Here is a 22235-nt window from a genome sequence, read left to right on the forward strand (position 1 = left end):
GGCCATGGGTTCGAGTCCGCCGTCTTTTGTTGCATATCATTCCCTCTCTCTCTTCCTGACTTTCCTGTCTCTCCCTCCCAAAATAAAAAGGTACCAGTTTAGTACCTTTCAACTGGGTATATTTTTGTACCAGGGCATAAGGGTACATTTTTGTCAGTAAGGGTATGGAAATGTTCTTTTAAAGGTACAGACAAGAAGGTACAAAAATGTACCAATGGTTAAAGGTACAGTGCTGTACCCTGCTAGGCTACAGCTGGAGCGACAAAGCCTTTGTACCTTTTTAAGTCAATTCCTGTACATTCATTTCTTAGTGTGTAGGTAAAAGTGGTTAGCAGCCCCCCATAAATGATAGGAAGACAACAATAGGTTGGGGTTGTACTGCTGCAGTTCTTCACTTTGGAAGTCCATATAAAGGAAACTTGGGTTCACAACAAAAACAACAGTGTCTTCTCAACATGAAAACAAGCTAAAAAAAAAAACTCTTTGTATGAAACTATAGGTGGCCATTTTACTTAGTGACGTAGACACTTTACAGAAGAGACCCCAGGAATGGAAATAAGGTGTTTGCTGGACTTCAGGGTTTTCTGCAGAGAGAAGGACTCACTTGACTCTGGGTTTTATAACTTAATGAACTTTTACATGCACAAAAAAAGCTAGAACACAATAAAGGAAAAGAAAAAATATGGGCTCTTTCATGGAGACTGATTGACTGAATATCTGAGGTCTAGATGGTGAATTTATTGAGTTTACTTTGTGTATTTTATGCCTTTAGGAACCATTGATATCTACCATCCCAGTAAACACACACACACCAATCACCACTAATAGGATCACTTCAGTCGATCATGTATGAGCTATAGAGATTCTGAAGAGATGTGAAATCATCTTTTCTTTTTGTGGATGGTTGGATGACATGTCCACACTGAGAGCTCCAGTCAACCTCCAGTCCAGCAACAGATAAAGCTGAGAAGCTTGAGAAGTTTTGCTGCAATGTAAACACAGTCAGCTCCTCCTCTGCTACTGTTGTCCTCATTTCTTTCTTACATCAACAGTGTTGACATGAAAACAGCGGAATCAGCTCCTTTTAAACTGGGACTGCTGCAGTCCTGGAGGTCAGATGTGTATTTGTTCACACAGGAACATCACTTCTGATCTGTCACATTAATGTTGCTCGGGGATCCTGAACGCGCCCCAGCTCATGCTGCAATCCTGAACGTGCCCCAGCTTGTGCTGCTGCCAAATTAAACAAAATGTTTCTCACTGTTGACTTTGATCTCATCACCTTCCTCACACTTCCAAACACTTCCAAACACTAGTGCACCTCATGACCCCCACCCCCCCTCCTCCACCCCTCCCCCCTAAAAAAAAAAATAAAATAAAAAATGTGGTGGTGGTGGTGATGACTAATGTCAGATGGAGGCTGGGTGTGGAGAAGAGACTGTCTGTCAGCACTGATCAGTGAAACACATGACTCATGCATAATCCAATCAGGTCACCAGGCGTGTGTGTGTGTGTGTGTGTGTGTGTGTGTGTGTGTGTGTGTGTGTGTGTGTGTGTGTGTGTGTGTGTGTTCAGTCAATTCCTGTTCAGTGGCCACTTCAACATAATGAGGCTGATAAGGGAGATTTATTATACACTGGGTGTTTACATCAACAGTTTGTGTGTTTGACTCAGTTTGACTGTGAAAGCACAAACAACACAAACATTACATTACAAACATTGCTTCATACACTCAGAAATATTAGCAATAGTGCCACCATGTGGTGAGAAATTAGCTAACAGATATTGTAAAATTTTTGTCTAATATCTCAGCAAATGTGAGTGGATGATGCTGAAGAGAAACAATAAACTAGTTCAGACTTTTATCTCTGTAATTACAGTCATTTGTTAAACATGTGCATAGAATTTGAAAATTTGTAACTTATGCACCCTCCAGTGGTGGTATCAAGTGCATGCTGCAACAGATCTGACCCAGTGCCACCGCAGCAGTTTTCACCAGAGTCCCACAGACAAAAACATTTGCCATCAGAAAATGTTAAAGATGATATAATTATCGAAAATAGTTGTTTTAATTAGAATTGACAGTAGATTGACAGTTGAAGTAATGACTAACCTGTGTCCCCTACCCTCTCCCTGCAGCTGTGTATGCCTAAAGGCCTGTCGTTCCGGACGCAGGCGGACCAGCGTCACCCTCGCTTTCACTCCTTCATCATCACCAAGGAGGATGGCTCTCGTACTTATGGCTTTGTCCACACTTTTTACGAGGAGGTGACCAGCCCACAGATTTGTTCTGCCATGCAGACCCTCTACCAGATGCACAATGCAGAGCACGCCTCCTCCAACCCCCCTTCCTCCTCCTCCTCCTCCTCCTCCTCCTCCAGCATGGACTCTCTGGCCAGCAGTTTAGACGAGGCTGACTCCCCCACCTCCTCATCTGCCTCGTCTTCATCTCGTGCGGCGGGGGGGTATGACTCATCGCGTGACACCCTCTATGTGTCCAAAGCTTTGTGTCTGATAACCCCCATGCCGTTCATGCATGCCTGCCGCCACTTCCTGTCGCAGCTGCACAGGGCTGTTACAGTAGCCACTGCCCCCCCGTTGCCACTAGAGAGCTACATTCACAACATCCTGTATGAGGTGCCCCTACCCGCCCCAGGCCGCACACTCAAGTTCCACGGTGTCTACGAGCCCATCCTGTGCCAGAGGCCTGGGCTGGGGGAGCTGCCGCTGGCTGACTTCCCCCTGGCTGAGTCCTTCAATCTGCTGGGAGTGGAAAACCTGGTCCAGGTGTTCACCTGCACCCTGTTGGAGATGCAGATCCTCCTGTACTCACAGGGTAAGTCCAGCTCCACATAATGTGTTGATATTATAGATTTAGCTATTATGTAGAACTTGTTTTCACACTGTATAATAACAATCTATACACATATAAAAGATTACTTAATAAAAGATCACTGTCCCAACAGTTCAGCAAACAGATTTAGTTGTTTACCTTTTGATTTCATGCAGAAATCATCTTGCATCATGAAGTACTGTGGTTTGTCCGTTTAGTTTTTCCATGATAAAGTAGAGGATTTCACACTCTGGGGTGCACCTGGTGAGTGACTGTGCTCTAAAAACAACAGGAAGTTAGTAATTGTAGTTTGGCTCAGATATCAACATGGTCAGCAGATGCAGCAGCAGCAGTGGCTGTGACACACAGTTGATAGAGGCTATCATTGTACCATAGTTTACCTCAGTCAAATCTGAGCAAACAGACATGATACACAGTGATTCAGTGTGACGCACATTCCTGTGGATATTCATTGTCTGTTAAAATTATACATCCAAACATCTGTTTATAAATCATAACACAGACATTTCTTTAAGTATCACAGTAATCCAGTGATAGTTGTCTGAACATCATGATAGACTACAGGCAGGAGCTGATCTCAGCTGATTCAGCTGCTGGTAATGGGACAGTTTAAACTTAGAGTATGATCATACTGCAAAAAAAAAACTGACATCAATATTCATATATTTCATGTTGCACTACAAATATTCTTTAGTTCAGGTAAGTGCTGCTGTGTGGCTGTAGAGGTGGGAATTGAGGAAGTTCAGCTGTGTTTGTGCAGCCCAAGTTCAAAGTATTTTACATCAATATGAAGAAGAGAAGTCTCACAGGCTCTGAAATTAACTTCATGTTGGAATAAGTGTCAGATTAGCAGGCAGACTGTGCTCTGAACATCTGTACAGGCCCTCTCCTTCATGTCAGTCAGACCACCATGCCTCTGATGAAGACACAATATATGAGAAATTGATACCTGTCAGTCACTGAAACTTATTCCTTCATTCAGTTTTCTAGCAGTTAATATGTGAATAGTTGATGCAGTACAGACAGTAGTTGAGATGCACAGGGATCAGATTTTCCACGTTCTAGGTTTCCATCCATTATTCACAGCTGCAGTGAGACTGTTGTAGCAGTGTGTGTTGCTGGTTGTATTACACCAACATAATGTGAAGCAACTTTGGACCACTATAGACTGATATCACCTTTCATTCTCTGTCCTCCTCTGTTTCAGTGTCACTCCTCCAGTCTGCAGCTCACACTGTAACACTTTCTCTGCAGCTTGTTTATCTTCTGAGCACAATGAGTCATAAATAGAAAAGGTTAGCACCCACACCAGATCCACAACCCCAGAATAAAAGCCTGTCTACAGTATTCTGTCCCTGTGGTGCAGTCTAATGACAAAGGGTGAACAAACTCTCACTGTGCTGCTCTTCAAAAAGAATAAAAAAATTAGAGTACAGCCCAAACAACACTGGCTGTTACCAAACTAATGGCTTTTCATCGCTTTAGTTTAGGAACTATAGACATATTTGCCATAGTATATGGGATGTGGGAGATTATGTCGTCATGCTGGCATCTGTGACACACACAAACTCAGTAAATTCTGCCTTTCATCAAGTATGAAGCATCACAGTTTATGGGCTAAATAAATCCTCCGGCACACAGGCAGGGACAACTTGTTTTACAAGTTTTCCCTGTTTCCAACAGCAGCAGAAGTGATCAAGTGTAATACTACATTATGGGCAACGTGTAATTCTTATTCACTTTCTTTGCAAGAATGAGACAAAAAGATCAGTGTCTCTCTGGAGTCTGGAGTCAGTCTGGTTGGCCTTTATGCTAAGCTAGGCCAGGCGGTTAACAGCTGTTTCCAAAGATCAGAAACAACGATCAACATTGCATTTCTGGAAGTCTGGTTGAAATTTGCACTAAATTTGGGTGGAAACTTGACTAGTATAGTTCCTAAGTAACAGTTTAAACCATTGTCTTGCTCATCAAACAAAAAACTTTTGCTGTGTGATGTAGTGCCACGTGCCACGACATTAGAGAGGCGTTCATTATTTCAAGGCACATGAAATGCTGAACTCACATGAAACTCACACATGAAACTCCAACTCATACTAATGCACTGCCACAAGACTGATATCAACCTTCTTATCTCACTGTCAGCAAGAAAGCAAATGAGCGTATTTCCCAAAGTGATGAACTAATCCTCCTTTAAACACTGTTAAGTATGAGCAAAAACTGTGAACCAACAGGAAACTACAGCACCCACAGAAACTGAGGCTGCATCAGCAGAACATGAAAAGAAAAGGAAAGTACGTATGAAGAGCTGCTGAATGTAGGGAAATTGGAGTCTCTCTCGCTCTCTCTGTCTGTCCATCGTCATTTGATAAAAAATGGGTCTCAGTTTTATCCATCGTCAGCATCAAAGCGATCTAGAGGAAAAAAATAAGAACCTGGAGTCATTTGAATGATGAACATCCCTGCTGTTTTTGGAGTATTTATTAGTCATTAGTCTGGAGGCAAGTGACAGAAGAACCACACAGACCGTTCCCTGAATGTTAATGAGACACTGCTCTGCCATATGTTCCCACGCTCCTCATGATGAGTCAACAAGCAGTTACACCACAAACAGAGGCATCAGCTGAACCCCCCTACCTGTCGTCCTTACATACTCACTGGCTGTGAACAGGTAGGGGAAGAAAGTGACAGTCATGGGGCTTCAGTGTAGTTCATTTACAGTCCTGGCAGGTGCCCCGGAGCCTGGCTGCCCCGTTAAGGCTGTGGCAATCTCCAAAATTCCCAATATTATTGGGATATTTTTTTAAATTATATTATTGTAGTTAATGTTACTGGTATAAGTGATGCTGCCACTAAACAGCCGTTTTAAGTTTTATTTGTCACATATCATGGTACAATTTATAGTTAAAAAAAAAAACTGAAACCAGACAAGTGGAAGCTGTTATAACAGCAGTTGCAGGGTTTTACCAGCTCAGCAAACCTTTCCTGACCGTCACGCTGAACACACACCAACAAAGACTCACAAAGCATCTTGCCTCTGTGTTTCAGTGTATTCAGTGTTTAATGTGTCCAATTTGGCCATGTTGGTGCTGTGTTGATGTCATTTATGGTGTGTTCTCCCAGTACTACAGCTTTATTTCCTGCTTGTTTCTTCCATGTTTTATGGGAACAGAGGATTTTACAAGCCTTTTTCATTTAGATTTTTTTTTTTTTGTCTTCCTTCCATACAGTAACTTTCAAACTCATTATCTGATTTATGATGCTACAACATTATCATGGTGCAGCTGCTAAACTCTACTGTCAACTGTTCACCACAGACTGTCTTCCCTTCTGAGACGGAGCTGCCGGTGTTTATCAGTCCGTGATGAACTGTTACAGTTTCACAATGACTCTATATGTCCAATCCTGCTTTTCAGCAGCATGCACTATCCCTGAGCCCTGTCTCTGCCGGGGCTTTCTGCAGTGCCAGGCTTTGCCATATCAGATTTGTTTTCTTGTTTTTTTAAACATGCTTGCTATCGCATACCACCTATTGTAGGCTCACCTATCACAGACGCTTGTACTTTAAATATTTTTAGGGAAGTTTCTTTGGCAATGCAGCAAATGTTGTCAAAGATCAAGATGAATCAAACCGTATCAATTTGCATCTGTAATAAAAATGAATTAATTTAGTAAAGAGGAGAAGATGAAATCACTCACTGTTCCTCTCTCATTATCTTCTTGTTAATACCAATGAGGCCTCACTGTGAAGAGGAAAGAGAGGCACTTTTTGAGACATGGTGTGTATGAAACCACCTGAGACACTGAGGCTACACTGATCCTGGTGTGTGAGTGAGAAGGGGAGTAGGTTGGGAGGATGTGCTGCGACATGAAAAAAGAAACAGAAGTGTTTGAGTCAGACTTTCTCAGTGCAGTTCCCACAGTGGTGTGTGTGTGAGTGTGTGGGAGAGACGTTAGCCTGTTCAGACTTGACAGATAAACACTACAGTCACACTAGCAGATCTGTGAGGCTGCTTGCCGTACAGAAAACTAGGTTCAGTCAAGGTACAGTCATGATGGTAGTGGTGCTCCTGCTGTGACAATTACAAGCTCTGTGAGGCTATACTGTACAGAGGTTGTTTGAGCTTAATGCTAATGTCAGCATGCTAATATGCTCACAAGGACAATGTTAACATGCTAATGTTCAGCATATACTGCTTATTGTGGTGTAGCTGGTTAACATGTTAAGATTAGGTTATTAGCACTGAACAGGAAATTCTGATGGGGATGTTCTGCAGGTATCAAATCAAAAATTTGACCTGAGGATAGATGAGATTCTAAGGTTTGTAATGTTTTCAAAATTCCTTCCAAAAATAAGAAAACCTCATTCCAAATCCCATTTGAAACAACAGCCACTCTGGTTAACCACAGGTTATGGTTAAGAACAGACCATGGTTTGGTTAATTATTGAAAAAGTCATCATGAATATTGACAGTATTTTAACACAGACCATGACCTCTCTCTAACCCTGCTGTTCTTACTGAGAACGGCTAAAACGAATTAAAAAAGAAGGAAGATAGATCCTTTAATGTAAAAGTACCACAGGTGACAAATTATTACTTTGTTTCAGTCTTAAAGTCTGTGTTGGTTTCCTTTTAACCATATTCAGACTGTCAGTTACTTACTTTGTGTCAGGCCTCTGTTACTGTGAGACTAAAAGTGTGTGATTGTGTGATTCGTCACAGTACATATTACAGGAACTTATTGACTCACAGCACTAATGTAAATAGCAGCGATGCTGCTGGAGCCCAAATGTTTCTGTGTTGGTTTATTATTAGAGTTTAAACCATGAAGAGATAAAATCCTATTGCTACTGTTTATTATGTATGTATGTATGTATGTATGTATGTATGTATGTATTTATTTATTTTTCTGCAGAATTGGCTCAGTTTGGTGGAAAGTCCATTTGACTTGAAATTTGACACTAGTCAAAGTACTTGACAAGTAGTGAACTCCTCCTTTTAAAGTCAATTTAAATTTGTCAGTTTTGCTCTAACAACATCTAAATCAACAAGAGCAAGGGAGCAACAGGCAATTGACAAGTGAACCAAAACACTGATATCAAAAATGTAACCTTTAATTATAATGCTCATTACAGTGCAGCAAATCCCAAGAAACTAAAGTGTAATGTATCATTACTCACATGTATTGTTATGATACTATTGTCAGGTAGCTGTTGTGACTGTGATGTTAAAAGTTAAATGTTCTGACCTTTGATAAAAAGCTCTTTATTGATATCTTTGATTGATAAAGTGTTCCTTGATTCTGAGGTTTTTCAGATTTCTTTAAAAAAAAAAGTTTCTTCTTCTTGTAGTCTGTCTCCTCAGATCTATGTCCTCATCAAAATTTATTTCTCGCTCACAGACTACCAGCGGTTGATGACAGTGGCAGAGGGCATCACCACCCTGCTGTTTCCCTTTCAGTGGCAGCATGTCTACGTTCCCATCCTGCCAGCCTCCCTCCTCCACTTCCTGGATGCTCCTGTTCCCTACCTCATGGGCCTGCAATCCAAGGAGGGCACTGACCGCTCCAAGCTAGAGCTTCCTCAGGAGGTACACAGCCACTCTACATGTTGTTGATAGTTAAAAATGTCCAGAGATGTTTAAAGCTCTTTTTACCCCAATGGAAAAAATGTTTTATTTTAATAGCAGCAATATGTGACTCTTGGATTAAAACTGCTGTCAGCTCAGGCATCACAATGCCATTAGTTCAGTTATACTTCAGACTTACCTTCAACTTAGGACTGACTAAACACTGTTCAGGAGCAGACTTAAAAGGAATAATTCAGCATTTTGGAAAATATGCTTATCTGCTGTATTTACATGAAAAGATTAATATCATTAGCATTAATGCTGAAAGCACATAGGTGAGCTTTAGAGGTTTTTTCCCCCTGCTAACAGTTTTGATGCAAAGATAAACTAAACACATTCTGACTGCATTTGTGTTAACAGACACACATTAAACATTCAAACATTCAGTGAGCCCTTTTACCTGCAGCGAAGCATCTGCATTTATTGTGTTTCTATACTCATTCATTCAAGTTTTACCTTTAATTTTCCCACCATATTTATATATGTATGTATGTATGTTATGTATGTATATATGTATGTATATATATTGAAGTTCACGTCCACAGCTAAGAACTGCAAGTGTGAAAGTTCCTTGAGTTGATTTGGGGTTTTTACAGGTTTGGCACTCAGGACTGAGTGCCTGTGATTGGAGTTACAATTACTCTGTTGAGGATTGTTAAATAAGTGTAAACTACAATATAGGGGTCAGACAAGTATAGTGAAACAAGTGCTGTAGGTGTGTGCATGCACAAGCTGCACTGAATAAGGGGCCGTTCAGATGTAGCACATGTCCACAGTGCACAGAGATGGAAAAATCTCAACTTTTTCAAAACACAGCAGGTGCACTTGCTTGTCATGTTAAAAGAATTAACAAATCAGCTCCACAGGGCTGACTTAACCCTGTCCATCCATGGACTTTCAAGTGCCCTAGATAAAAGGATGAAAGCAGATGACGTTATTTTACATGCTACATCTGAACTAACGGCACCACACACATACACACACACACACATACACACACACACACACACACACACATACACATACACACACACAGTTACCTATTGTTCATCTACAAATTCACCTCCTCAGACAGTGAGGGGGTGAATGTGCTCTGGTGCTTAGCCAGTATTCACCCCTATTCAGGGTTACAGTTAATAAACACGGCCTCTGTCAGACTCAGCTCTGATTCAGTGTGTGTGTGTGTCTGTGTGTGTGTGTGTGTGTGTGTGTGTGTGTGTGTGTTTGTGTGTATTCATGTGTTAAGGTGAGATAAGGCCCTGACAAAGCAGAACAACCAGGCTTGCTGGCTTCCGGCTTTGCTTACATCCCGACTCCCAGCGCTTGTTAATCCAGCACATTACATATGGATTGTAACTATCGCCTCCAGTAGGATGCTGCTGCGAAGCACACACAAGCCTGCCTGCCCCCCCATGCCCACCCCCCACCCCCACAAGGTCCCCTGTCTGGAGAATCTCCCTGTGTTTCTGAATGATCCTTTGAAGTGGCGGTGACCTAGAAATTGGCTGATGATGAAAGAATGGCTTAAAGTGAATCAGAGTGAAATATGAATGTAATTGGTGAATTAATGTCAGACATGTTTTGTCTCTTTGAACCCTGTACTTTGTCACTTGATGTCAAATAACATCAGTCATGTTGCATTGCGGACAACATTAGGTGTCACTATTACCATGTTAGTTTTCTCTCTTTTTGTACATACAGTTGTCCGGTATCACTGAGTCAGTCTAATACAACATTCCTGCAGTACATCCTCCTTTCTATGGTTCTAATGTTCAGTTTGTGTTGAAACTGTGTTAAAGAGCTGTTGATTCAGCTGTGTGGTCATTGTTGTAGTTTGTGATGCTGTTGAACTGCATTATGTTGACAGGTGTTTCTGTTATTTTGTTCACTTCATTTATATCAGTGAGGGTGGGTTAAATGTCAGAAACATCTCAGTGTACCTCCAATACCGTTAAAAAAAATACCACACACTGCGGCCTCCACAGTGATCACACAGCTGGATCAACACCTCTCTAACAACATAATAACAACATTATAACCTTCCTTCAGGAGGGTTTACTGACTGTTGTATTACACTGCATTATTTGTGACTAGATGAACCAAATTAACTGACTGCTGAGTGTATAAGTATTCCTGGTTGACTTTAGGGCCAAAATAGGGCAACTTATCTGGAGACAGAAAGGTTTTTTATTGTCTCCCATACATCCCACAGAGGCTAAATGAGCTGCACTGAAATCAGATAGACTGACTGCAAATGCAGTTTTTGTATTCTTCTCCTTCATTTGTTCTGTGAGGTTTATGACCTGTAGGCCCACATTCCTGAGATCTGATCAATAGCATAATACATACAGTTTTCTTTATCAGACAACCTGTTCCACTCCATATGTGGACGTATTGCAACTTCACTTGACCTCTCTCATCAATAAGCTGTTTCTTTTGTAATCTACGGACTGTTTTGGAGGACCCATAAATAGAGAATTGCAGTAGTCCCACCTTGTCGTGACATGAATGAGCTTCTCTGAGTCATACTGGGACAGAAAGCCTGTGGTACTGGAAATAATCCTGAAAAGGCAACCTTAATGATGCTATTGATATGGTCCTTTGAACTGAGTTCACCATCCATGTTTATTCCTAGGTTTTCAATCTGTTAGCTAGTTTATAGTGATCTGGACTCCAGGTACTCACAGACGAACTTTCTCTGGGCTTTACCACCCACAACCAAGATTTCAAGATTTGAAAAAAACTTCTGCTTTCCAGTGGTTGATTTCTTCCAGGCACTTGACTGGGGAGTTCAGCAGTTGGAAGTCATCAGTGGATAATGAGATGAGAAGCTATGTGTCATCAGTATCATTGCAGTTGCTAATGTTACGTTCACTGATGATATAGCTAAGGGGAAGGATTTATAAGTTGAAAAGAAGAGGGCCCAGGATGGAACCCTGTGGGACCTCATACACTAGATCATATTTGTTGGACTATAAATCTCTGAGTAATGATAAAATTTGGATATTTTTTTAATTTTTTATCCCTGTTCAATAATTTTTATATTGGCGAATCAAATGACTGTGTGGAATATGAAGTTCAGAAATTCCACCCTCTGCAGATCTCTTTTATCCTCTTTTAGCTCGTTGTCTTTCTGCTCACACATTCCACTCTTTTTAACTGTTTTTCCAAAGAAGTAAATGAAACCTCTGATAAACCCAATGTACACTACCTGTTGGTTACTTAACAGCTGACCAGTAAAGCTAGCAGCTAGCAACTACTAAGTCAAATGTTTAGCAGCTAAAGAGCTAGATAATGTTTCTCAGGAGTTTGTGTTGACTGAAACAGAACTTTAGGAGGAGAGTGACTTACTTCATCAGGGGGACACAAACACCACTTTGCATTAATCATAATGTTGTTCTGTGGTCTGCTGAATGTGTGAATAGCAAACTGTTGCTGAGCTTTAACTGAGAATTTACTTGTGGTGGTGGGTGGCGTGTTGCCGATGTGCATGCAGAGACTCAATGCAGCTTAACCCAGGTTATTTTGCAACTGCAATTTACAGACAATTTATGGAAACACCTCGCATGCAGGCTATGGGTAGATGCTACAATTTATGGAAATTCCTTAAATGCCTCACGTGAACACATTTTGGTAGATGCTACAATATATGGATGTTAAATGCCTTGCATGCAGGCTATCAGTAGATGCTACAATTTACTGACATTCCCTAAACGCCTTGCATGCAGACAGTAGTTGGGCAGCTGCGTACAGAGAACCCTCTGGTCTCCACTAATTTATGCGGGCCAGATAGGTGTGTGAATTAGATGATTTGAAAAGAGTGAAGTAAGGTGTGATTACTGGGCAGTTTGTCCAAGTAGAGCGCATATGCTCTCTAATGATGTTGAAGACCCTACATCTGTGTCTGGTTGGTTTCTCTGAGTTACTCTGTGTAGAGCTGAAACATTTTGTTGTCCTGTTGTGTGTCCTGTCCTGTGGGAGTTTCCCACTTCCAATACTGGATGAACGAACTTGGTACCAGACTCATCTGATCTTTTATCTGCCCCAATGTTTGTGTGTTTGTGTGTCCCATCATTTGATTTTAGCTCTGGTCTTCAGAGTGGCAGTGTGTTTGGCAGCCGACCCACAGATGTTGGAGCTTCTCTCCAGAGCATGAACACACCACACATGGGTCTGACCTCTCTTGACTTTGCAGTATGTCGGTGCTCTCTGGCAGGTGCATGGTTTGTGAAGCTTAAAGCTGTGAGCTGAGATCAGAGGTTTAATTCTATGTGAGGGTGTGATGCTAACTCCATTATGTCAGATTTAGGTTGATCTCAGACACCGTGCTATTATCACATGACCTACATTCTTCATACTCTACATCTCCCAGGCCCCATCATACCTCCTAAAGCCAGTCTGTCCTCATTATGTCTCCTGTTAATACTGGTACCAGCTCCCTGGACACCCTCCTCCTGGTTTTGTTTCCAGCTGATTTTATCTTCTGTCTGTGGAGTGGAGATTGGATTTTGTTTTTGCACTAGCAGAAATGTGCGCAAGTTATATTGTTGTAATATAGGTAATAGTAATATATAATCTTTCCCTGTCCCAGGCCAACCTGTGTTTTGTGGACATTGACAACCACTACATCGAGCTTCCAGAGGACTTTCCCCAGTTCCCCAACAAGACCGAGTTCATCCAGGAGCTCAGTGAGGTACTGCTGACTTTTGGCATCGCAGCCAACACAGGGGCCCCACCGCGGACTCGCAGCAGTCCCGGCAGCAACCCCTCCACACCGAGCAGGGAGCGTAAAGCCATGGCCCTTCAGCAGCTGGAGGATGACGGGCATAACGGCAACCTGGCAGGGGAGGAGCTCGCTGTGCTGGAGCTGTTGCAGGGAAACGCCACCCTGGAGAGGCTGCAGGCGCTGACCAAACGCACTGGCGTGACAGTGGCCCGTGTTGATGCCCTGAGGGCTGGAGTCAAAGCTCAGGTGACTGACAAGCAAGGGGGCCGAACAGCAGCTGAAGAGGAGGAGCTAAGGAATGCCAAGTTGAATGTCCAGCTTAGGGAGGTGTTCGCCAGCCGCTTCACCACCATGTTTGCTGACTATGAAGCCTTTGTGATCCAGAGCGCCCCGGACCTGGAGTCCTGGCTCACCAACAGGGAGCAGATGCACAACTTCGACAAGGTGATGAAATCAAACACAGACACAGGAAGTGTTTCATGACTGGTCTTCTTACCTCAGATGTCATATCTGAATCATTTTATTATTCTGTAACTGGATTATTTGTGTTGTACTGAAAACCAGTTTCACATTGACATGTGTTGTGTTTTCAGTATGATTAATAATGAGCTGACTTCAGAGCAGTGGAGGGCTTGTAAGTGAGTGTTTTCACACTAGATGCACAACATTCCCTGAGTGAATAGTGGATCATCTACTACTATTGAAAATTGGTCTGTTGTGTTGCACATCAGCTTAAGAGAAAATTTCTAAAATGACCATTTGCAGTAGTATGTTTGATATATGTAGTAATGTTTTCTTTTTAAAATAAGGTTGTTTTTGTAAAGATCTCCATCTCCTCTTACCCATGGTTCATATTGTGTGTGCTCTTTTAAAGCACTCTGCAGACTTCGTTTATCTGCTTCACTGTGAAGGGTCTGCGGTGTTCAGTGGATGTTACTGATGTTCTCTGGGAGAGTTTCACAGTGAAGCAGCTGCAGAAAGTATTTGTATTAAAGAACAAAGAACAGGTTTACAGTGACTGTATCAGTGGTAGGTTTTCTCATTCATTTGGGACCAGCTCTTATTCACCTACATGTTTGGCTGATGTTTGAGACGAGGATGTATATACATGTATCTCCAGGCCTCCTTCCTGTCAGACCAGCCGGAGCCCTACCTGCCCTTCCTCTCACACTTCATTGAGACGCAGATGTTCGCCACCTTCATTGATAACAAAATCATGTCCCAGTGGGAGGAGAAGGAGCCGCTGCTCCGTGTCTTTGATGCTCGCATCGACAAGGCCCGTCTCTACAATGTGCGTGCTCCCAGCCTTCGATCCTCTAGCTACCAGAGGTGCTCCGTCCTCAGGGAGTCTGGTAAGCTCAGCAGGACTGTACATACTGCATGGTTCATCTCAGTGGAGAGGCTTTTCCACAGGGGAAGTGAAGTAGTAAGGCTGTGGGTGTAACATGTTGCACATGTGTCCGACCTTCAGAGCATATTGATTACATTACATACATTAGCCGGAGTCAGAATACATGTTAACACTCAGCTCTCCCCAGTGACCACAAACTCCCTTCTCATTTCTCTGTATCCCAACACTGTCTCTCTTTCACACACACATATACACACACACACACACATACACACACACATACACACACACACACACACACACACACATACACACATACACACACACACACACACACACACACACACACACACACACACACACACATACACACTAAATCAGAGCTGAGTCTGACAGACACCAGGAGTCGTGTTTGCTGTGACTGCCATGTGAGCAGGAGATAGATAGTAAGAAGATAAGGCAGATGAAGGACACAGAGGGAAGGGTCAGTGTGTGTGGGTAGAGAGGGAGTAATGAATGGGTCAGAGGCAGGGAGAAGGTGTCTGTGCTTGTCAGATAGTCAAACGGCATATCTATTGACCACATGTGGTGGTGATTGTGTATATCCAAGTGCAACACTATGAACCCATCCCAGGACAGAAGGATGTGTCCTGTCTCTCCCTGTGGCATCAGGTCTGTGGCTGTTTGTAATGTGCTCAGGCGCCACTTTGTATGAGCTACTTCTTTTCAAGAATACCACCTTAAATATGATGAGTAAATTTCCAGTAAAACACCAGACCCTATCGATCCTTGATGTTCTCTGACCAGCTGACTGCTGTATGTTTACATGGACTCCGGTAACCTCATCCAGCTTTTACAGCTGTTCCATTCATATGAGCAAGGAACAACTACCAACTTATTTTTTGCACTTCCATAAAGTATATAATGAAAGATTCTTCAGCAGAGGCTGTTACATTCTGAACTTTTGTTTAAATAAAACACTGGATCTTTTTCTAGATTAAGACACAAGCTGATGTACGGTGGACATACAATGTTTAATGTCTTTCTGCTGCAGGGGTTGGATTTACGTCTTTTCACTTTCACTGCAAAAAAATCCCTTTATATACTTTCTTTGATATAATGAAAATTATTGCATGTGCCGGGAAATACTCCGATTTTCAATATTATTGAGTATCAGCCCAAGATGAATGAATGTAGATTAGAACATCTACAACTTGACTTGTGTTTATTCTAACTATAACCTCATTGGAGTTACTACTCACCCTGCAGCTCAGGCCATCGAGCAGCGGCTGATGAAGATTGACCACACAGCCATCCACCCTCACCTGCTGGACATGAAGATCGGTCAAGGCAAATATGAGCAGGGATTCTTCCCCAAACTGCAAGCCGACGTGCTCAACACGGGGCCGACCAATAACAAGTGAGTCATCCTTCATTTCCAGGTCTCATCAGACGTGTTTCCAACAGCCACTGTTTAATAAACCTGCAGTCAAAGCAGTGAGCAGCTCGTTGTGGGGGTTTAACAGTGTCACTCTGCAGGTGGTCTCATAGGACAGCGACAGCTCAGAGAAGGAAGGATCGCCACAGACAACAAACAGAGCATCTGAACCTGGACAATGACCTGAAAGAGGTAGAAGACCTTCTCAGATCTGTCCTCAACACCCCCTCCCCCCTGTTCTGTTTGTCTTTTTCTGTCACTGACTCCTTTTGATTTCAGTTCTTTTTTTTTCTTCATGTGCATGCTGCCTTCTCTGTTTTCTTTTCCATTCTCCCCTTTTGTTTCTCTCCTTTTCCGTCTGCTCGTGCGTCCCATGCTGGTCCTCCTCCTCAGCAGGTGGAGGGCTCCAACTCCATGGCATTTTGGGAGTGGGACAATGCATCCCCTCCACCTATCAAACCGCCTAAAAAGTCTGCCTCTGCATCTTGCCTGGTATGTGGAGGAGTTGCCTGTGTGGACTCCCTCTCACAGACCCCCTCCACCCCCAACTCCACTCTGATCTCCACTCCTTACACTCTTAGCCAGGGTTCCCAGTTGTCCTTAAACCGGTTTACTGAACTGTGTGTCTGAGTGTTCCCTCTGCAGCAACCAGTCATTAAGTTGTAATCAGAACTACAGCAGTGTGTCATTGTGTGCATATGTGTCACCTGCAGTGTCAGTGTGTGTGTGTGTGTGTGTGTGTGTGTGTGTGTGTGTGTGTGTGTGCGTGCGCGTGCGTGTGTGCATGTGTGCGTGCATCACCTGCACTGATTTAAGACTGAGCTGCTGATAAAAAAAATGTTTGCGACAAGTATGTTGTGTTTCCTGTGGCTGCTTCACAATAAAAGCCACCTCCTGTTTCACCAGTTAAACATTTGACTGCAAGAAATGTTAATACAAATCAGCTCCGCACTGTGTAAAGAGAGTGCACAGGGAAAGCCACAGTTCAGAACCTAATAAATGTCCTTTTTCAAAATAAAACTCCTTTTTAAAGTGGCCTTTTATTGTGACCAGCCCTGTGACAGCTGATATCATGAACATCTTTAATAAATCTTTCTACATTAGTTTTAGTGAATTATTACACTCTGTGCTGTTACTTGAATATCCAGCTGGTTAAATTTGAGTTCAGCATCCTGCTCTCTGTGAACACCTTCACTGTGTTAAAACACAGCCAATCACTATATGTTTGAACATCTTATTTAATCACAGCTCATAGATACTACTTGTTAACCAGCAGGCTGATGGAACACTAGTTAAGATGGTCAGGTGACAGGGAACATATATGACAGCAAACCATGCTGCTTTTGTGATGCAGTTTATACTCAAACAGCAGAGGTATGTAAAATATGTGGGCACATTTGTCGGCACAAATGAATATGTCAGAATTTTGACTTGTGCTGAAAGCATGATGCACATTGACTCCACCTACAGATGATGGCACAAGTTCAGTCGAAATAAGCTGAGTCCAAAACTTTGCTGTGACCTGGTCATTGAAGTTTTCTGAGCTGGAAAGCAACATTAACCAAAGCAGAGAAGATATATCTTTACTTTTACTTCAGGACAATCTGAACTCATCATCAGAACTTATGTCTTCACTGGGAACCCTGCTTACCTCCCAACACGCCTCTAAAACACACACACACTCTTCTCCTGTATCACAACCTTCCTTGTTTCCTCACATCGACCCCCTCCCCTCCAGTGTTGGATCTTCACAGCTTCTCACATGAGGAAATTTGTAGATCCATCAACAACACATTAAAACTATTTTCAGCAAGTAACACTGTTCGTTTTAAATGGTGTGGCACTCACCCTTAATGTCTTTCAGCCTTAATCCTGCAAAAATGATGAAACAGTTATGATATGTAATTTGAAGTTGAAAAAGGTTCAGGTTTATCTGTATTGTTCAGACTGTGCTCTCTGACTGGTTCTGTGTGATGTTCAGAAGTACATGCAGGAGGCCCGCAGCCTGGGGAAGAACCTGCGACAGCCCAAATTGTCTGATCTGTGTCCTGCCGTCATTGCTCAAACCAACTGGAAGTTTGTGGAGGGGCTGCTCAAGGAGTGTCGCATGAAGGTGAAGTACACGACCACATGAAAGTGAAGTACTCAACCACATGAAGGTGAAGTACTCAACCACAGCAATAAGATAGGATTCATTAGTACAGTGGGTTTTTATATACTCATCCTCGCTCATGAAGGATGCATCAACATCAGACTGTCTTTGTCCTGAGTTCTGGGCTCATCAGACCAGGAGTTCCCATCTGTGATAGAAAACATGTTGATTTTTAATTGAAGCACCTTCTGTTTTGGCCCTTACCCTAATCTCTGTTTAGGCCAGTCTCTGTCATTCTAACACTATCAGATACAGGGACAGACAGCTACGTCCTGATGAAATGTCGTCTTTATAACCAATGGAAGTCAGAGAACTGAAGGCACTATGAATATAATTTATTACTATAATTTATAGCAATAGTAATAATACTTCTACGGGCATGGGAAGCATACTAGTAATAGACTTAAGTATTGTTTTAGTAGATATTTTACATTTACATATGAAACTTTGTCACTTCTGCATTTTCTTTTCTTATTTAGTTTTCTATCAGTGTAGCAGAATATTATTTATTAATTTATGCATCAGTCCTTTTTCTGAATTTGTGAGTTTCGGATTCAACAGCTGTTTTTCAACTTTTACACCTCACACTTCTCTGTTCACACAGAGGCTTTAGAAGGACAAAAAAAACATCCAGACGTTCTATTCAGGCCATGTGGTTCATATTCCATTGATTGTTCTAACAGTATGCGCGCGTGTGTGTGTGTGTGTGTATGTGTGTGTTCAGACCAAGCGTATGCTGGTGGAGAAGATGGGCCGGGAGGCAGTGGAGCTGGGCCATGGGGAGGCTAACATCACTGGACTGGAGGAGAACACTCTGATCGCCAGCCTGTGTGACTTACTGGAGAGGATCTGGAGCCACGGGCTGCAGGTCAAACAGGTTAACACACACACACACACACACACACACACACACACACACACACACACACACACACATAAACACACAGGAAGGCATACATGACTCTGTTTCTATCTTTTAATGAGATTTATGATAAAGAACATGTTGTGATATAAACACACTGTGGTTAATCAGGTATTTATGAACATATTGAGGCTGATGATCACACTTCACCTTCCTCCTCAGTAACCATGTTATGTTGTTGTGTTTTTATTGTGACATCTCCAGGGGAAGTCAGCCCTGTGGTCCCACCTGCTGCACTACCAGGCTCGAGAGGAGAAGCTGGAGCAGCAGCAGGCCGAGTCACCATGTAACACATACACACACGCACATGCTGTGTCTCTCCAACAGACATATATCTGAGTGTAACACATGCATTCTCTCATGTATTTTTCCTGAACAGTGTCACATATTCCTGAGAGAAGGAAGTCTGATTGCTCCATATCGCTGTCGTGTCTCCGTGTGTCTCTCATACAGGACATGAGGTACATGCTGCTGTCCTCTCAAGACAAATCCACAAGTTCTCCTCAGATTATTTACAGACATTGAGTTGTAGGTTGATTTCAGATAGAGCTCATTTCTGTGAGCAAACATTAAGAGGCTACAGGTGAAACACATTGTTGTTCGTGCCTCATAAAGTACTTAAGTGTTTGTCCATTCTTCAGTGCTTGACAGCAACTGCCCACAAAGGTCAGAAGGTCAGCACAGCTTTAAGTCAAAGTTCAGCAAGTTTAAACTTTTGATGCACCATGCACACACAATAATGGAGGAGAGATTTTCATGATACTGTAAATATGCCGAAGTTCTCCCCCATTAATTTTCTATGGGACATGAGCAATTCATTTTGCAAGGCATTAATTAATTTTTATTAAGATGAAATTTAGATTTACCAAAAACAAAGACAGAGTGTGGCAGTGGTGAAACAGGAAGTTTACTGTGTATTGTTGTGTACCAGCTGCAGAAACAGTATACACTGTGGTACAGAGTCAGTGAGGATCAGACTGATCTGTTGCTATGAGCCTTCATCACTCCGTCCTCTGTCTCTTCAGGCACATCCGGAGCATGTCTGAGATTAAGACGGACGTGGGCAGAGCAAGAGCCTGGATCCGTCTGTCCCTGGAGAAGAAGCTGCTCTCTCAGCACCTCAAACAGCTGCTGTCCCGACAAGCCTTAACCAAGTGAGCACACACACACACACACATACACACACGTGCGCGCACACACACACACACACACACACACACACACAGATGAATCAGTGTAAACCAATCACAGCAACGCAGAAATAAAGACAAACTCAATGTTATATCAAAGGTGTGACATCCATATGTTTTGAAGTGAAAGCTTTAGGTCTACATCTCATCTACAGGTAATATTACAGGTCTGTCTCTTCCATCATGGGTTAAGGTTGATCAAAGGTGGGGAAGTGGACCAGATTATTTTTTCCTTATCCTTGAAGTGGAACATACTGTGGCGTCTTCTTTGCCTCACTGTGGTTCACAGGTCAGAATGTGCACTGGTTGTGTTTCCCTGACAGCCACAGGGGGCAGCAGTGAGCAAATTTGAAAATGCACTCAAAAACAAGCTTGGACAGATCAGACACAGGTGAGATTTCACAAAGTGCTTCACAATCAACATTCAATAAAAACAATTTTTCAAAGAATTACAATCAATTACATCAAATAAAAAAAAAAAAAGATTGAAAAAAAATACAATAGGAGAAACACATGTAGGACACTGGTTGAAAGCATAAAATACCATGTTACCTAAAAGCCTGTCTAAACAGATGGGTATTCAGTTATTTTTTTAAAAGAGGCCACAGAGTCCAAGGATCTCAGATTTGGTGGGAGACTATTCCAGAGAAGGCACAGTCACCCCGGGTCTTAAAGCGTGTGTGTTGTAAATTTTAAAATGGATTCTAAAATTAATGGGAAGCCAGTGCAGGGAGGTTAAAAATCTGTGTGATTTTGTTAAAGGCCTGGCAGCAACATTCTGGACAGTTTGCAGGCACTGTAGGGAAGATTTGGCCGGACAGGTAAAAAGGGAATTACAATAATCTATACATGATGAGATAAAAGCGTGTATTAACATCTCCATTTAATTTTGTGATACCACAGGTCTGAGTTGGCTATATTTCTTAAATAGAAAAACCATGACCTTGTCAGTGTTGTAATGTGTGCATCAAAACTCATGGACTGGTCAAAAATAATGCCAAGATTGCACAGACTGGGTTGAGAGGAGGATGACAGGTCACAGAGGTTCTGCTCGATTGCTGATTGGATATGGTCAGGAGCAATAATGAGAACTTCAGTATTAACTGGATTTAACTGTAGGAAGTTGTTCCACATCCAGTTTTTAATGGCATTTAAACATGTTGGTCAATGTAGAGAGTTTGTGGGAACTTGTAGGGTTTAAATGAAAAACAAAGTTGGTTGTTGTCAGCATACAAATGGTAGATGTTGTTAAAATCACAGAAAATTTGTCCTAGTGGCAGCATGTATGTAGAAAATAAAATGGGTCCTAAGACCGATCCCTCAGGAACACCACATGTAAGGGGAATAGTGGCCAATGGAGCCAGTGGAGTTAAAAGCCTTTAAAAACAGAAAGGTTGGTAAAACATCTAGCGGGCTTGAGGAGGTCTTCATTTGTCCTATCAAGGCTGAAACATCATCTATGGACACAGGGCAAAAGGAATCCAGGATGGGTGGTTTTAACAAGCCACTAGTGAGGTGAGTGGATAAGGGTGTAAAATTTACCCTTACATTTACAACCTTCTCTATAAAATATTTAGGAAATGTATTGCAGTCACTGTTCCAAGAGATTGGCAAGTTCGGGGTGCTGGGAGAGACAATGCGGTTTATGGTGTCAAACATGACTTTAGGATTTCTCTTATTGGAGGATGTAAGAATTGAAAAGTAAGCCGCTCTCTCAGCCTTCACCAAGTCATTGAAAGTGCACATGAGTCCTCTAAGATGTAGCCTGTGAACTACAAGTTTTGTGGCTTTCCACAAGCGCTCAGTCTTTCTGCTTTTTTGTCTAAAACTCCAGATGGTGTCATTTATCCATGGTTGTGGATTTTTGTCTGCGCAAAGTTGACAGCTACAGCCTAATTTAAATATAGGTGTGCTTCATATGAGGACAAGGCTGAGGCTCCAGTGTTGGACAAATGTCAAATAAAATACATTTGTG

General features: G+C 42.3%; 1 protein-coding gene across 7 annotated transcripts in view; it reads left to right on the forward strand.

The window, feature by feature from the left end:
• Positions 1-22235, forward strand: part of LOC111664230 (DENN domain-containing protein 5B-like) — a 69148-nt gene that overhangs the window by 35763 nt on the left and 11150 nt on the right. For 4 of the 7 annotated variants that reach the window (XM_023418735.2, XM_023418737.2, XM_023418738.2 and 1 more), the window contains 11 exons: positions 2140-2836; positions 8255-8442; positions 13073-13651; positions 14328-14559; positions 15828-15978; positions 16098-16188; positions 17978-18109; positions 18873-19025; positions 19275-19356; positions 19450-19531; positions 20096-20224. In XM_023418735.2, coding sequence (XP_023274503.1) covers positions 2140-2836; positions 8255-8442; positions 13073-13651; positions 14328-14559; positions 15828-15978; positions 16098-16188; positions 17978-18109; positions 18873-19025; positions 19275-19356; positions 19450-19531; positions 20096-20224 — 2516 coding nt within the window. Of the gene's footprint in view, positions 1-2139; positions 2837-8254; positions 8443-13072; positions 13652-14327; positions 14560-15827; positions 15979-16097; positions 16189-16389; positions 16489-17977; positions 18110-18872; positions 19026-19274; positions 19357-19449; positions 19532-20095; positions 20225-22235 lie in introns of all 7 variants that reach the window. The other 3 variants (XM_087177230.1, XM_087177231.1, XM_023418736.2) reach the window with 2 other exon arrangements.

The sequence above is a fragment of the Seriola lalandi genome, unplaced genomic scaffold, assembly GCF_002814215.2.
Source record: "Seriola lalandi dorsalis isolate HSWRI2012SDOR001 ecotype SW California unplaced genomic scaffold, Sedor1 jcf7180002054584, whole genome shotgun sequence".
Taxonomy (NCBI): Eukaryota; Metazoa; Chordata; class Actinopteri; order Carangiformes; family Carangidae; genus Seriola; species Seriola lalandi.